Raw genomic sequence first — 15464 nt, 5'->3', positions numbered from 1 at the left:
TACACGTTATGTTATACACTTTTACACACTGTTATTCGCACTCTCGCACAGGGCAGTGCCGTCGGTCATCAAATCTCTCTGTTCTCTAGCCCTACTTCAGTGCTTTTTGCTACTACCAGTGAGTCGGCGGCGTCGGTCGCAAAATGGGAAATGTGTATCGCTACCCCCGCGAGACTCTGCCGGATGAGGCGGTGTCCTCTAGTCAATGTTGTTTACGATTGTTCACGGCTGTTCGTGAAAACCCTTCCCCGCTCTAAACGGGTGTAAAGTAAATGTTCGGAGAAAGTTTTGTTCTATTCTATCGCTAGCTTGCTGTTTTAAAACATTGCGCTTACTGCACCAACTGTGCCCCCTTTGCTCGGTGCTCGAACCACCCAGCAAACAGGGAGCGCTTACTACGAACGGCGACTCATACGGTAGCCACCGAGGTGTCGGCTCCCTACCCTCACTTCGCCCCCTCCTCTCCGGCGTACGTGCGCCTCGTCGCCACTGCTGCCTGGCGCCCTGCGCTCGTCCGGCCGAGCGTGGGACGATTTGCGATGATGCTCGCGACTTCGGCTACGCTGCCGCATTTGCTGCCCATGCCGTCCTCTAGCGCCGCCGCTCGGCGAGCGACGCTGGCGCCCGTTGTTGTCACGCTCCAGTGGCCGATCCTCCCGAGACCTTCCGCGACCGGCCGGTGGGCGTATCGGCACGCGGGCTCGCTTCTCTTCCAGCGCCGTGTGTCTGCCGTCCAGCTCTTTGCCATGCCTTCGGACGTCCAGGGAGGACGGTACATCGGCAAACCGTCGGCGCCGTCGCTCGCGGGGACTCATGGGCGGTGAGGGGGGAATACGCGGTCGATCAGCAGCAGCTCCTCTTCGGCGTCTGGGATCGGTGAGCTCCTCTTCCCCGCTGCTACTTCCCGACGTTTCCTCTTCTTCCTCCTCTACCTCCTCCTCCTCATCCTCCGAGTCGGACGAGGAGGAAGATTCATGGCGAGCGGCGCCCTTCTCCCCGTTCGAGCGACCATCGGACCGCTTCGGTCGATGCCGGCTTTCGCTGCGCTCCGGCACCTTTTCGCTCCTGCTCCGATGGCTGTCGTCCTTGCGCTTCTGTCCATTTCCGTGCACCGACGGTTCGGAAGGTTTTGCGTGATTACGAACACGTCGGTTGGACGCGTTCGCGGCGGCCTGCTGTTGTTTCCGCTGCTGTCTACGTCGCTCCTCATCTTCGCTGTCCTCTTCCTCTTCCTCCTCTTCCTCTTCTTCTTCCTCCTCCTCTTCCTCCTCTTCCATTTCCTCCCGTTCGGCTTCCTTTCGTTTCTGCAGCTCGCGCTCTTTGCGCTTCTTGAGCTCACGCTCTTGGTGCTTCTCGAGCTCGCGCTCTTTGCGCTTTTCCAGTTCGCGCTCTTTCTGCTTCTCGAGTTCGCGCTCTTTGCGCTTTTCGAGCTCGCGCTCCATCTGCTGCCGCAACAGCCGCTCGCGCACCTCCTCTTCGATCTCTTTCGTCGTTTTCGCGCCGAGCGTATCGGTGCGCACGATGATGCGATGCTTCTTGAACGATTCCGACACCATGGACGGTTCCTCATCCTCATCGTCCATAGCGGCACCGATACCGTTCGGTGGCTCGGGTGGTGGTGGTGGACCACCGGCGACCATTCTATCTTCTGCCTCCGGTTCACCTTGTGCTGCTGCTGGTGGCATTTGGGGTGCCGGTTCCGGTGGCGATCGCGGTCCGATCGGGCCAACCACCAGTGGCGGTTCGGCAGGTTCCGGCGGTTCCTTCGGTGGTTTCGAACGGTCCCGCTCGGAACCTTCGCGCCGTGACCGGGACGAGCGATGGCGTCGGGAGGAGCGGTGCTTATAGTTGGAGCGCGAGCGGGAGTGTGAGCGGGACCGCGACTTGGAGCGCGAGTGACCCCGCGAACGGGAACGCGATCGGGACGGTGGCGTTGCCCCGCGGATGGTTGAGACGAGATTTTTCGACGTCGGTTTCGACATCTGCACGGCCACCTTCTTTGCGTGATCCTCCGAGCGCGAGCGCGAACGTGTCCGCTTGCTGCGGCGGTGGCTGTGCGACCGGGATCGTGATTTCGATCGGCTACGGCTGTGCCGATGGTTGGATTTGGATGTGCGGGACCGCGAACGTGATCTCGACCGGGATCGTGAGCTGGAACGGGAGCGGGACCGACGGCTTCGGCTTCTTCGACGGCTGCGGCTGCGGCTACGGCTGCTTCGCGAGCGTGAACGACGGCTTCGACTGCGACTGCGGCGACGATGCCGCGAGCGGGACCGCGACCGTGACCTTGACCGTGACCTGGAGCGCGAGTACGACCGACCTTCGTCGTAATCATCGCGCCCTCCTCCACCACGGTAATAATCATATCCTCCCCGGCCTCGATAACCGCTACCGCGACCACGCGACACACCACCGCCCTGTCCGCCACGGGGATACCGTGGTCCCCTGGTTGCAGTACGATACGCACCCCGATAGGCCATGGAGCTGTAGTACTGGGCGTAAAATGGATCGTACGTGTACGGATAGCTCATGCCGGGCCATTCCATTGTCGGATACATGCTGGCAGGCGGGTAGCCCGCCGTCGGGACCATCGGATGACCATACCCAACCGCCCGATCGTACGGCATCGATTGGGCCGGATACTGTGGCTGCACCGCTGGTGGTTCTTCTTCGCGTTTGCCCTTCTCGTCGCCCGATAGCAGTTCCTCCTCGTCCGAGCCGTCGGACGAAGAGGATCCGGAACCATCCGACTTTTTGGACGAGTTCGTTTGCGACTTGCGTTTCTTTTTTGTCTTGGTGCGCGGCGTATCGCTCAGAATGCCATCGTCGGAACTGATCGTGTTGATGCTCGGCGAGCGGGATCGTTCCACCTTCACGCCCAGCCCCGTGCTGAGCACCTTCTTAAGCACGCTGCCGTCCTTTGCCTGCTTCAGCCGCAGACGCATCTTTTCCAGCTCCTTCTCCTGCGTCGCCTTCAGCTTGCTGGCCTTCTTTTGCCGATCTTTTATGGACGATGTGCTCATCGTGTCGATGCCCTCGCCATCGCTGGACACGATACTTTTTCGCTTGCCCTTTTCTAGCGATTGCTTCAGCTGTAGAGAATGAAAATATGCATTAGATACAATATAGTACCCCTTTTTAGCAGAAAAATAACACCTTTACCTTCATACGATCGAAAAGTGCATCGAGCAGTCGAATGCTTTCCAGTTTACGCTGCGCTTCGAGCAGTTTCTTTTCCTCCAACCGGATCTTTTGGTTAATCTCGTCCGACTCCTTCTGTCGCAGCTTCTGCAAGTGCTTTTCCTTGCGCCGCTGTTCGCGCAGCAGTTGCTGCTCAATTTCGGCCTGACGCAACTCTTCTTGTCGTTTTCTGCGAGTGGAGACGGAAAAAATATCAAACAGATAGCAAAAAAGCGATTGATTAAGGTATGCATTATGGAATTCAAAAAACGACGTCACGGTTGTCTATTGCATATAAGTGTCCGGCTCCTAGAAAGCTGAACAAAGCCATTGTCATTTGGACTTTCCGGAAGAAGAAGAAAATAAACTTAAAGCATAACGTTTGCGTTAAAGTAAATAGTAAACAGGTCTGTTTAACATAAGTATTTCAACTCATACGGATATGTTTCTAAGGCCTCAAATACACGAAGCGCATTTCTGCGGGCGTGGACCTGCGTATAACAGTTGCGCAGAGATACGCACCGTGAGCATTTGTGCGTTTCCGCGGTAGCGCGTTCGAAGGACATTTCATTGCTACGAGGATTGACATCCGAGTTATACGCGGCCGCTGCTAGCGCGCTTCATGCATTTGAGGCCTAATAAAGCGATATAGTTTAACACATTCGCAAACAGTTCGAACCTTTCTTGCTCCTTGCGTGCCTCCTCCTCGGCCACCCGCTTCTTCTCTAGCTCCTCCTTCTCCCGATCCGCGGCAATCAGTCGGTCGCGCACGATTTGACGCTTCTTCACCGTCGCGTCGCTCAGATGCTTGGTTCGATCGAAGTCCACCGCTATCGTCATGGCCAGGTTGCGTTCGCCCTCCTTGCGCACCAGCTTCATCCCTCGGAACTCGTCCATCGCTTTCACGAAACCGACGTACTCGGAGAACTGCACATATCTACACACACACACACACCGCGTAAGAGAAAGAAAGGGGAGAGAGAAAGGAGAAGAAAAAAACAAACAAAACACATAGCGAAACAGAAATTCTCTTTAGAAAAGCGATGGCCACACGGTTGGGCATGACCACCGTCGGCTTCCTCGGGATCCTCCACTCATGTTGCTGGGCTTCCTCCTCGGTCGCCACGGGATGAGAAACGGACCGATGCCGGTAAAAGCACGCAATCACACACACACATATGCACACAACACATACCCTTCGAAGTACATCTCCTGATCGAAGCTAAACTTCTTCATGCCGGACATGTGCGCCTTCATCTGCGGCCGGTACGGGTCGCAAATCGGAATGTCGACCGCCCGCACCTCGCCGAACTTCTCGAAGATGCGCTTGAAGATGCTCTCGCTCGGCTTCGCGCCGTCCTCGTTCTCGGCATGGCGCGGGCAGAACCACTTGATTGGCAGATTGCTGAAATGGATCGTGTCCGGCCGTTCGCCCGCCTTCATCTCGTCCATGTTGCGGGCATCGCGGAAAAACGAGTCCCAATCGTGCCGGGTCGGGAACTCGTCCTTCGCTTCCGATGCTCGCACCTTGACCGACTCGTCGAACCCGGTCAGTCGCAGCGGGCGGCCGTCGAGCCGCGACAGGACGGCTTTCAGTTTGCCCTTATCCTCCAGCTCTCCCTCGAACCGTATGAAACCGACGGTGCTCTTCGAGACCTGCGTGTGGTGGTGTAGAGAAGCAAGAGAAGGGCGAGGAAAAAATTTCCATTTAACTCGTTGCGTTTTTAATTTTCACTACCGTTTGTAGGCTACCTTTAGCAGGGAGAACTTGTCCGGCAGTATCATCTGGCGCATCTTCTCCATAACGTCATAGTTGGAGATGGTTTTGCCAGTGATGGAGGCGGGCAGTGCAACGGAAATGTTGAACTTGGCCAACGGCTTGAGGTACAAGCTGTGTGGCAGGTACAGCGGTACGCAGTCGTTGACATCCTGTATGGTCTGTATCATTATTGCGGCGTTTGGGTGTGGAGATTACATGTACGGCATCCGGGCGCAGACAAGCAGGGCGTAAGGTCGCACCAAACACACCACGGAACAGTAGCAAAAACCACCACCGTTCACGGGAAACACATCCCCACACACACACACACAGTATCGGAGCACAAACAGAATGGTTTTTCAACCACGGCCAGGTGCAAAATGTTGATTTCGCAGAGGGGGAGGGAAAAGTTCACACACACAATCACACAAACCGATCGATTTGGCAAAGTTCAGATTGGCAGTGGGTCGGTTTCGGCGTTAGAGCGGCGTTTTGATTTAATTTTTCAATATATTCACACAAATTCGGGCGCAATTTACACCACCATTAGTATACGCGCGCGGGCGCGATCATATAGAAAGAAGAAAGAAGAATGATTAGCTGAGAAACATTTTTTGCACCGCGGCCAAAGGCGTTCAACTGTGCGCTGCCATCATGGAGGGAAGCGGGCTCGGCACGGGCAGCAGCCCAGCCGTGAGGAGAGAAATCCCTGCAAAAAGAGACACCACACCACCGTTGGAGGAACAGTTGCTGCAGCACGAGCACCACACCCGTTGCGGTTTCGTTCGCCGTCAGTTTTGCGGACACTGGAAATGTGTATAGTTAGTTGGCTTTAGGGCTTTTTTTCTTTTACGAAATTTTCTGCACACTCGCACAGCCAAGCTCCAAACTTTTCTTCTCAATCTTGTTTCCTCTTTTTGACAGCGACGGCGAGTTTTCTTCTTTGCTCTGCCGATTTGGTACGAGTTGACAGATGGCAAGACCGCTGTCAGACCAAGGTGTTTTATTGGCAGGTGGGCCTTTTATTCAGTCATCTTTGGTATGTTTCATTTTAATCTGCATATGGGAAAACTATTGACTTTATACAGACAATGAGACATTTTTTATTTCATATTCACCATTTTTTTTAAATTTCAATGCTAAAATACATCGTTTATCGGCAATAACCAACAAATCGATGACGTTTTGCAGACGAAGCAATTCGCCGGTGTACGGAAAATGGTTGTACGCAGTGTGGGCTGTCAGTTCCAAGAACGGAGAGAAAGAACAGCGCATCCGTATAAAAAGGTAAGCAAGTGCAAGCCGTAAAAGTGCAGTCTCACTTTTTCATAACATCAAACGCGCTGGTGAAATTCGGGAAAGAAAGGTGAACATATCTCCAATATTGGTGAAACCTTTTTTTAATTCCATTCCTGCGACGTAAATGACAAATTTTCCCCCCACGTTGGTTGACCACCTAGCTTTTTACATTTTTTATGCGACTCAGCAGTTTTACAGTTTGCTAGAAGTGTCGGGCTGCATATGTGTTGACAAAAACATTTACGACCCAAAAGCGATAGTGAACAGTTCAACAGCTTGTGTAATCTACAAAAGTGTTAAAGTTTAAACTTTGTTTCCCTTCCTTCTGCAGCACTTATAAATCGACAATTGAGGAACATTCGTCTCGGTGAAACAAGGTACAAAATGGCACGCACTTTCGGCGTCGCCATCGTTCTTCTGGCGATGGCCGTTCTCGGATATGCCGATTTCGTCAGGTAAGCTAGAGGAAATATATTTTTTTAGTACATACTTCATTTGGACCTTTTCGGTCGTTATAATTTAATTATCATCTTATCAGCATATGTGGTGTCTGTTCGTTAGGTCAGCCTACTAGGAACCGACTGTTGTGTTGCCGCAACACAACAAAGAACCAAGCGAACGAATGGCGTCGCAAGTGACTCATACATTCGCACAGTTACTGCCTGGTGGTACTTTAGTTGATTGATAAATCACTATCTCATTACCGATTATTTTCATGGCACAGTCGCCTATTCGTTCGACACATTACGATTTACATTTCACTGCCCTCTGATACGGTGGTTCATCTCGCGGCTGCCCCTGTGCTTGATAATGATGCTGTTTTTGATTACTATACATTGAACCGCAATAGCAATCTGACCGTAATTTTGTTCTTTTCATTTCTCATCCCACGACCCGGTTCCGTGTAGAGTCGCTTTACACAAAGCCCCGTCCGCTCGTGACCATTTCCGTAGCGTTGGTACCGAGGTTAGACAGCTCCGTCTGAAGTATGGAGCCGCAACTGGCCCGGTGCCGGAACCGCTGTCCAACTATCTTGATGTAAGTTTGTACTGTAATTTGAATTGTTTCGTTGTATGGGATGGGTTTTAACGTGTAATTTCGACTGTCGTTTCGCCGCAGGCTCAATACTTTGGTGCCATCTCGATCGGGACACCGCCCCAAAGCTTCAAGGTGGTGTTCGATACCGGCTCGTCCAACCTGTGGGTACCGTCGAAGCAGTGCTCCTTCACGAACATTGCCTGCCTGATGCACAACAAGTACGACGCCAAAAAGTCGTCCTCGTTCGAGAAGAATGGTACGGCCTTCCACATCCAGTACGGCACGGGCAGCCTGTCGGGCTATCTGTCGACCGATACGGTTACGGTCGGCGGTGTACCGGTGGAGAAGCAAACGTTCGCCGAAGCCATCCAAGAGCCGGGGCTGGTGTTTGTGGCCGCCAAGTTTGACGGTATTCTGGGTCTGGCCTACAAATCGATCTCCGTCGACGGCGTAATGCCCGTGTTCTACAACATGTTCAACCAGGGTAAGATCGATGCGCCGGTGTTTTCGTTCTATCTGAACCGCGACCCGAGCGCTGCGGAGGGTGGCGAGATCATTTTCGGTGGCTCGGACTCCAAGCACTACACCGGCGACTTTACCTACCTGAGCGTGGACCGGAAGGCGTACTGGCAGTTCAAGATGGATTCCGTCACCGTGGGCGACGCCCAGTACTGCAATAATGGGTGCGAAGCGATTGCCGATACCGGTACCAGCCTGATTGCGGGCCCGGTCGCGGAGGTGACGGCCATCAACAAAGCCATCGGTGGCACGCCGGTGCTGAACGGCGAGTACATGGTGGACTGTTCGCTGATTCCCAGCCTGCCCAAGATCACGTTCACGCTCGGCGGCAAGCAGTTCACGCTGGAGGGTGCCGACTACATTCTGCGCGTCGCCCAGATGGGCAAAACGATCTGTCTGTCCGGTTTCATGGGCATCGATATTCCGCCACCGAACGGACCGCTGTGGATTTTGGGAGACGTTTTCATCGGCAAGTACTACACGGAGTTCGACATGGGTAACGATCGTGTCGGATTTGCAACCGCCGTCTAAAGTGGGATGGTGGTGGTGCTTAATTGAAAGCGAAAACCAAATTGTGGGATTGTCGGGAAGCTGAACAAGCTACCATTTGCATGCTATTTTTACAATAAAGTTGACAATTCTGATTTCCAAACCACACAAACCGATGGTGTTTTTAGTTCTCTTTTGTTTGATTGAGCCGTTGGCGATTTGAATGAAAGCTTTCACGCGTGTGCGAAATCTTTCAAGCGGTGAAGTATTTCCGGACCACCAAAAGCGAAAACTCAAACCAAACCGGCACAGTTGTCATTGCATTTGTTTACATTTTTGCTGATGATCAGAGTGACCAGAAATACCGATTTATCTGTATTCCTACCGATTTTTGATATGCCTACCGATTCACAGATGAGCCCCCTAAAACTACCGATTTTTCATTTATCCTACCGAAAATCACAGATTTTTTCGTAATACTGACCAAAAAGTCATATTACCATTTCCCAAATCACTTAATGTATTAAACTCTGTATGGAAATCACTAGCAACCAGAACCAGAACTTCAACAGAGACAACTAAGGCCCGTGTCTGCACTTCATGAACTCGAACGCGCTGATAAAATTGTATATGCAATTTGACAGATAATGTAACCCGGCGCTCTAGCAGCAATAGAACACGACATCGAACATGAAAAATGTATAGGACTTCCCAAGCGCCACATATCCACTAAACGACCACTAAACGGCTTCTAAACGCCTCAAATTCTCTACCTAAACGGAATATAGAAAGACTTCGTTTAGCAGACGGCAAACGACTCATGTATTCTAAAAATAGCAAAAAAGCTGGTGGCGCCATCTATCTGTTTGTGGGATACCCAACCTGTGGAGCTTCCTCGCTTGGAGGAGAGCTTTCTCATTTCCTCTGTACTGTTGTATGGTTTCGCATTGAAGTTATGCATCGCTAGAACTAGAACAGCGATACGATTGTTTAAATACTAAACTCCAACGGAAACTACCAGTACTGAAGCAAGTGAGATTTGAGTAATGGTCGTTGGTGTTGATACCCACGTATCTGACCACACGACCATTCACATAGATTTTTGCTCAGAAAGTTATAAGGCTATATAGGTCATGATAAGATGAAACTTGTCGAAACACATTGCAAGAACAGGATAGCAATATAATGATGAGTTGTAATACGCCATCTATTGATCAAACCAATGAAGCTGTGGAGCTTTCATTTTTTTTTCTATGGATATTCAATTTTCCAGTCGTTTAAGCTTAATCTGTGGCGCTTGGGTAGCTTCCATCTACGACAACCCCCCCCCCCGCTCAACACTTCAAAGCCTACCGAAAACTACCGAAATAATCTTAAACTCCTACCGAAAACTACCGATAAAATTTTGATGCGCCTACCGAAAACCGCAAAAATAATCTGGCCACTCTGCTGATGATGTTCAGCCGGTGAAGCGCAGTAAAATATTCAGCTTTGCATTGTTATTCAAAGTGTAGCTTTAAAAATGAATTCAACAGTAACTACGAACCACAAACTTCCTGCACATAGCGATGCCCTCGAAGCACAAGAAAATACTGCGTCAAATTCCACACAACACAGCACATCAAACATGGTAAGGAACACACCAGGGCGGTGAGCGATGCAGCATTGTTAATGACAAATCTTTCATTTTCGTTTGCTCTCTAGCAACAGAAAGCACCCAAACGGGCGGCAAAAGAAAGGGACAAGCGACAGAAAAAGGTATTTCCCTACGGCAACTACAACCGCTACTACGGTTACCGCAATCACGATGCAACTCCGGCCGACGACGCACGGTTGCGGGCGTTCGTGCAGCGGCGGGAACTGTTCGAATCGAAACGGATTCTTGACATTGGCTGCAACAATGGAGCGCTTACGGTGCAGGTAGCGCTAGCCTGCCAGCCCGCCTCCATCGTGGGCATAGACATCGACGGTGATCTGATTCGGGACGCACGCAAACACTGGAAAACGACGCTGATCGCGGGCAACAAGATGGGCGACATAAACGGTCGAACGGTCGGCATCGAGCTGGTCGAATTCCAGCGCGCCAACTACATCTACGACGATGCCGCACTGCTCGAGCTAGAAAAACCTCAGTTCGATGTGATACTGTGCCTTTCGGTGACCAAATGGATGCAGCTCAACTTTGGCGACGATGGGCTGCGGTTGGCGTTCAAGCGCATGTACCGACAGCTGCACCCGGGCGGTGTGCTGATACTGGAAGCGCAACAGTGGAGCAGCTACAAACGGCGCAAGAATCTAAACGAAACGATTGCGCGCAATTTTCAAAACATAAAATTTTTGCCCACAATGTTCGAACGGTACCTGCTGGGCGAGGAGGTTGGGTTTAGCGAGTGTACGGAATTGCCGGTACAGCGGCACTCGGCGGCCGGATTCCAACGACCACTACAAATGTACAGAAAGTAGGTGCAAATGGGCATCGCGATTTCTTCGGATGATTAAAATCAATGTTTCTAAAGTATCCCCCAGCTATCTTGCCACGCGCTGTTTATTTACAATTAAGTTATGCGAAGAAAAAAAAAACTATCCTTTCCGGATCGATCAGTACTTATCGGGTCATTTGTAAGAAAGCTCCCCATGCTTCACGGTTGGTTGGATCCGCGTGCACCGCCTGCTGTGCCAGAATGCGGCACCGTCGGTTGTCCACCGGGCGTATGGCTTCACTTGCCACCGCGAGCCATCTGGCCGCATCGCCAGCACGTGTGCGACGCTTCCGGTCGGCTAAATCCAGCGTGACCACACCCTGTGCCACGTTGCACGCCAGGCGTAGATTGTAGGGCGACGTGCGAAAGCGCTTCAGCAGCGCCATGGCCAGCACTTGCCACAGCTTCGGCCGGTGAGGGTAACGATGCATTTGCGACAGCAGATAGGTATAACACTGCTTTGGTTGTTGCTAGAACAAAATAGGAGTAATATTAAACGATTGAATGCAACATGCTTAGAGACCCCTTCCTTGCTTACAGTTTGCCAGTAAAACTCCGATACGAAGAACACCACGTGATGACCCTGGACAGGATCGTCTTCGTGTTTGCGTAGCTCCTTGATGACGAGATCCGTTAGCATGGCGTCCTTGTGCAGCAGCCCGAGTGCACAGGCGGAAAACAGTGCCTCTATCGGGGGTTGCGGTTGTGCAATGCTGAAGGTTTTGGGGGAGAGTCGTTTAGTTTTCGATCCCACCGTTCTTTCCCTTACGCGTGCTCTTACTTACCATTGAAAGAGCACTGTCTTGGCGGCATCCTGTCCGTGGAAAGCGTACACCATCGCGGACATTGCAATCAGCACGTACGCCTTCTCGGCATCCGTTTTGGCGAGATGGTTCAGTCCCAGCTCGTACTCGGCGTACGACTGCTCGTACTGTGCCGCACGGAAGTAGGCCTGCGCCCGCCCAATCACCGCCCGGAAGCCGGGTTCCCCGCGCATGCGTTCGTAGCACTGGACGGCTTCCGCGTGGCGCCCCTGCTTCGTCAAACAGTGTCCCAGATCGCACAAAATTTGGTCCTTCGTCGCTGGGTTCGTTGCAGCTTGCGCCGCGCGACCATACGCATCGGAAGCGGTGCGCCACAGTCCCAGCCGGCTGCTCAGATTGCCCAGAAAGCGCAATGCCACCACCGAGGAGCGGTCGGCCAAATCCGCACAGTGCCAACCGATCGCATCGTGCGCAACGGGCAGGGCGGCCATTGCATCGATCGCGAACCGGTACCGCTCGTTTTCGTGATAGTTGTCCTCGTTCACGATCGAGCACACCCAGTGCGCGTACCCGAGGGCGGCCTCACGATGATAGCCCAGCTGCGTACAGTGCCGGAACAGATCCATCGCTTCGTCCATCTGCCCGACCCGTTCCGCAATCATGGCCTGGCCGATCCACGCGTTCATGAACGTGGTGTCGCACTGTTGCGCCCGCCCGAACGCTTTGTTGGCCAGTCCGAGCGGACCGTGGCCGAGATACAGCACGCCCAGATTGCTCCAGGCGGCGGCGGCCGTTTTCCGATCCACCGTTACCGCTTCCACGAAGCAGTGCTGGGCGAGGGCTAGATTATTCACCTCGCCCGTGGCACAGATCACACCGAGCAGGTTCCAATTCTGCCACCGGGCCGGATCCAGCTTGATCGCCTGCTTCGCCATATCTTGCGCAATGTATAGCATTTTCATACGCTCACTGGTGCCGCTGTTCGTACCATTCGGATCAGATTTTGCCGGTGCCAGTTCCATGGCGCGGCGGAAGTGATTTGCGGCTAGCTCGTACCAGTACACGCTGTTGTCGGGATTTTGCTTCACAATGCGACCATAGCACCGTGCGGCCAGTTCGGACAGTTGGTTACGCTTGAGCACAACGCGCTGATGCTGCACACTTCCCGCCAAACTGCCCTCGATGCTCAGATGCGAATGGGTGGAAGGGAACGCTGCAACCGTGTCCAGCACCTTTCCCAGCTGGTGCCACAGGCAGAGAAAGTTTGGTTTCATTTTTATCGCCCTTGTTAGATGCTCCACACAAGCCTGGGCGTGATCGCGGCTACGACCAACGAGACGCTGGCCGAGCCGATAGAAGCAAAGCCCCATGTGCGAATCGGCGACGCCCTTGATGGCGGGAAAATAGTTTTCATGTCGGGCGAGCAGTTGCTCGAATAGTTCCAATCCATCTCTGTGCTGCTTGACGGTCTAATGGAGCAGGAAAGCATAGAAATCGCATTAAGTTTAAACCAATTCAAACACAACAGTAATCAAATCGTTCACATGCTTACATTCTTAATATTGGCCAGCTGTAGCAGCGGGTACGGATTGTCCGGGTCACGCTCCGTTATCTTCTCGAACAGCTTCATCGCGGACGAGTACGACCCGCGGCCCAGGTACGCATCCGCCAACCCTTCCCAGGCAGTCGGATTGTTCACCTCGTACCGCAGCACCGTCCGGAAGGCGCCGATCGCTTCGTCATACTCCTGCCGACCGAGATGGTGCAGCCCAAGCAGTAGCTGAGCCCAGGCCGCACCCGAGCAGAGCGAAAACGTGGTCGAAAGCAGTGCCGCATTGGCATCCCACTCGTTGTACCTGCGGTACAGGCCGCTCAGCAAAATGACGGCATTCCTTGCCGCCGGACTGAGATGGACGCTCTTTTCCAAGCATTTGCGGGCCCGCAGCGCATCGCCCTGCTGCTGGTACAGCTTGCCGAGCCGATAGAAGCAGGCGGCATTGTTGGGATCGAGCTTGGTTGCTTTCAGTGCGGCCAGGAAGCTATCGTCCCGCCTGCCTTCCACGCCGTCCAGCACGAGGGATAGCTCAAGCAGGCAGATACTGCTCGCCGGATGGCGTGAAAGAATTTCGATCGCTTTTTCCACATGTCCGGCCATCTTTTCGCGCAGCGCGCGCAGATAATCCAACTGGTCCGGTTCGATCTCAGTCTGTTCGAGTTCGCCCATCCGTAGCTCGGCTGCATCGTGTTCGCCCAGAAGCAGGCTGGTTTTACACCAATGAAACAACAGCTCCGCTGACCGATCCGTTTCGTAGAGTGTCGCGAAGCAGCGGTTCGCTTCGCGCAACTTTTCCTCGCTTTCATCCTGCATCAGTGCGATGGCGTAGTTCCGGTTCTGCACCTTCATATTGCGGTACAGATTTTCCGCCAATCCGTACGCCTTCTGGCGGAAGTAAATTTCGGCCAGCAGTGTCATGCATGCGCTCCACAGTGGTTGAATTTCGTTCGCCCGCCTTAGGTACCGTTCGGCTTCCGCCAGTTTGCCCGCCTCGTACAGAAGCTTTCCCTTCGCCAGCAGAACGGTGGGAGACTTTGGTGCGATGGCTAGCGCTCGGTCGAAGTAGTGCTCCAGGCTGTGGGTAAGGACAGTTGAGAGCGTTTCCTCCGGGACGATCCGTTCGCTGTACAGCTTGCAGATCCATTCGAGCGGATAGATGTCGTTCGGGAAGCGCTCGTGCATGGCAGCGGCGATCGTTGCCAACCGATCGTATCGTTTCTCACGATGGAGCAGCTTGAGGTAGCGATTGAACTTGTCATGCTGATACACGTCACCATCGTTACGAATTTCCCGCTCCAGCACTGTGCCGACCTGGAAAGTACACATTTTCCTATATTAATCGTACATTCGCACAGCCGCTGCACATTGCTCGCCGGTTCCATACCAATGCCGGTTCCGCGATCTCGAGCTCGGAATACTGGGCCACTAGCTTGCCGAGATACTCGAAGGCAGAAGCTCTTCTCGTCTCCTCACAGCCCGCATCTGTCGCTTCCCTCTCCAGCAGACGCAATGCCTTGCCGAGCATTCCCCGGGCGGCGACACCGAACAGCTTCGCATGCAGATCGGCAAACTTGTCCGGCGTGAGCGTGAGCAGCTTTTCGCACACGTCGGGCAGTTCGGTATCGTCGGCACAGCCGACCAGTCCCTGCAGTGCCACGATCGGTGGTTCAGTGGTGCAGCTTACCGCCCGTCTCAAGTAGGTGGCCGCTTCCTTTTTGTCGCTGTCCTGGTAGGATGCGCCCAGCAGCAACAGGGCCATATAGTTATCGCTTTGCTCTTTGAGCACTTTCTGCGGTAGAATTGTAGGGCGAGGAGGAAGAAAAGGTAAGCAATTCCGATGCCGGTACGGTGCTAAACAACGAAACATGTCACCGGCCTTACATTGCACAGCTTGATTGCATCGGAAAACTTCTTGTTCTTTACCGCCTCGCGGGCTTCCTTTAGGGCGGCTTTGGCTTCCTTTGAGGACATGTTCGCTAAAACTTACAGAATTTAACACAAAATACAACCGCTAAAACACGATGGGATAGCGATGGAACGGCTGTAAACAAAACCAACGATGACAACGCAACACAATCAGCTGTCGTGTATGTGTTGGTGTTTCATGAAGTGGGGTGGAGTGGAAGCACTTTTAATTTTTTTAAACAATTTCGATTGGAAAGCTTGCAAAGATGAATCTGTTAACTATAATTTAAACAAATGATTCAAATTACTTTTAAAAAAAACGCTACAAATTAAGCATATTTTCGCACAAACGCCTCCGTACGTGTGTGCGTTGCTTTGACAGTTGTGACAGTTTGCGCCGCCCTCGTTTGATGTTTCCCCATCTGGCTAGCTGGGCCGTTGCAAACACGCACAAGCGCACAAACCAAAATAAACGC

The 15464-nt window shown here is 52.8% G+C and overlaps 4 protein-coding genes across 7 annotated transcripts; 2 read left to right on the top strand and 2 right to left on the bottom strand.

Moving 5' to 3' along the window:
• LOC121590749 (zinc finger CCCH domain-containing protein 13) lies at window positions 1-5876 on the bottom strand. Of its 2 annotated transcripts, XM_041910686.1 has the most exons (6): window positions 5793-5868; window positions 4933-5118; window positions 4376-4836; window positions 3860-4117; window positions 3163-3370; window positions 1-3092 (listed from the first exon to the last, which is right to left on the bottom strand). In XM_041910686.1, the coding sequence occupies exons 2-6, from the start codon at window positions 4981-4983 to the stop codon at window positions 396-398; spliced, it is 3675 nt and encodes a 1224-aa protein (XP_041766620.1). In that variant the 5' UTR covers window positions 4984-5118; window positions 5793-5868; the 3' UTR covers window positions 1-395. The 2 variants fall into 2 exon arrangements, with proteins under 2 accessions (XP_041766620.1, XP_041766619.1); XM_041910685.1 differs by having other exon boundaries at window positions 4933-5876.
• Window positions 5877-6122: 246 nt separating this feature from the next.
• LOC121590753 (lysosomal aspartic protease) lies at window positions 6123-8456 on the top strand. Of its 2 annotated transcripts, none has more exons than XM_041910691.1 (4): window positions 6123-6226; window positions 6570-6693; window positions 7147-7276; window positions 7358-8456. In XM_041910691.1, the coding sequence occupies exons 2-4, from the start codon at window positions 6623-6625 to the stop codon at window positions 8324-8326; spliced, it is 1170 nt and encodes a 389-aa protein (XP_041766625.1). In that variant the 5' UTR covers window positions 6123-6226; window positions 6570-6622; the 3' UTR covers window positions 8327-8456. The 2 variants fall into 2 exon arrangements, with proteins under 2 accessions (XP_041766625.1, XP_041766624.1); XM_041910690.1 differs by having other exon boundaries at window positions 6214-6305.
• A 1242-nt stretch (window positions 8457-9698) lies between these two features.
• Window positions 9699-10802, top strand: LOC121589332 (probable RNA methyltransferase CG1239). 2 transcript variants are annotated; one of them, XM_041908152.1, is made up of 2 exons: window positions 9699-9914; window positions 9995-10802. In XM_041908152.1, exons 1-2 carry the CDS (start codon window positions 9807-9809, stop codon window positions 10745-10747), a joined length of 861 nt encoding a protein of 286 aa, XP_041764086.1. In that variant the 5' UTR covers window positions 9699-9806; the 3' UTR covers window positions 10748-10802. The 2 variants fall into 2 exon arrangements, with proteins under 2 accessions (XP_041764086.1, XP_041764085.1); XM_041908151.1 differs by having other exon boundaries at window positions 9705-9914; window positions 9989-10802.
• Window positions 10803-10811: 9 nt separating this feature from the next.
• Window positions 10812-15432, bottom strand: LOC121589330 (tetratricopeptide repeat protein 37). The gene is made up of 6 exons (XM_041908148.1): window positions 14965-15432; window positions 14468-14872; window positions 13081-14394; window positions 11550-12997; window positions 11303-11477; window positions 10812-11234 (listed from the first exon to the last, which is right to left on the bottom strand). Exons 1-6 carry the CDS (start codon window positions 15052-15054, stop codon window positions 10890-10892), a joined length of 3777 nt encoding a protein of 1258 aa, XP_041764082.1. The 5' UTR covers window positions 15055-15432; the 3' UTR covers window positions 10812-10889.
• Between the last annotated feature and the right edge of the window lie 32 nt (window positions 15433-15464).

Source organism: Anopheles merus, chromosome 2R (genome assembly GCF_017562075.2).
Source record: "Anopheles merus strain MAF chromosome 2R, AmerM5.1, whole genome shotgun sequence".
NCBI lineage: Eukaryota > Metazoa > Arthropoda > Insecta > Diptera > Culicidae > Anopheles > Anopheles merus.
Note: the sequence above shows the minus strand (reverse complement) of the source record. Positions and strands in the feature narration are given on the sequence as shown.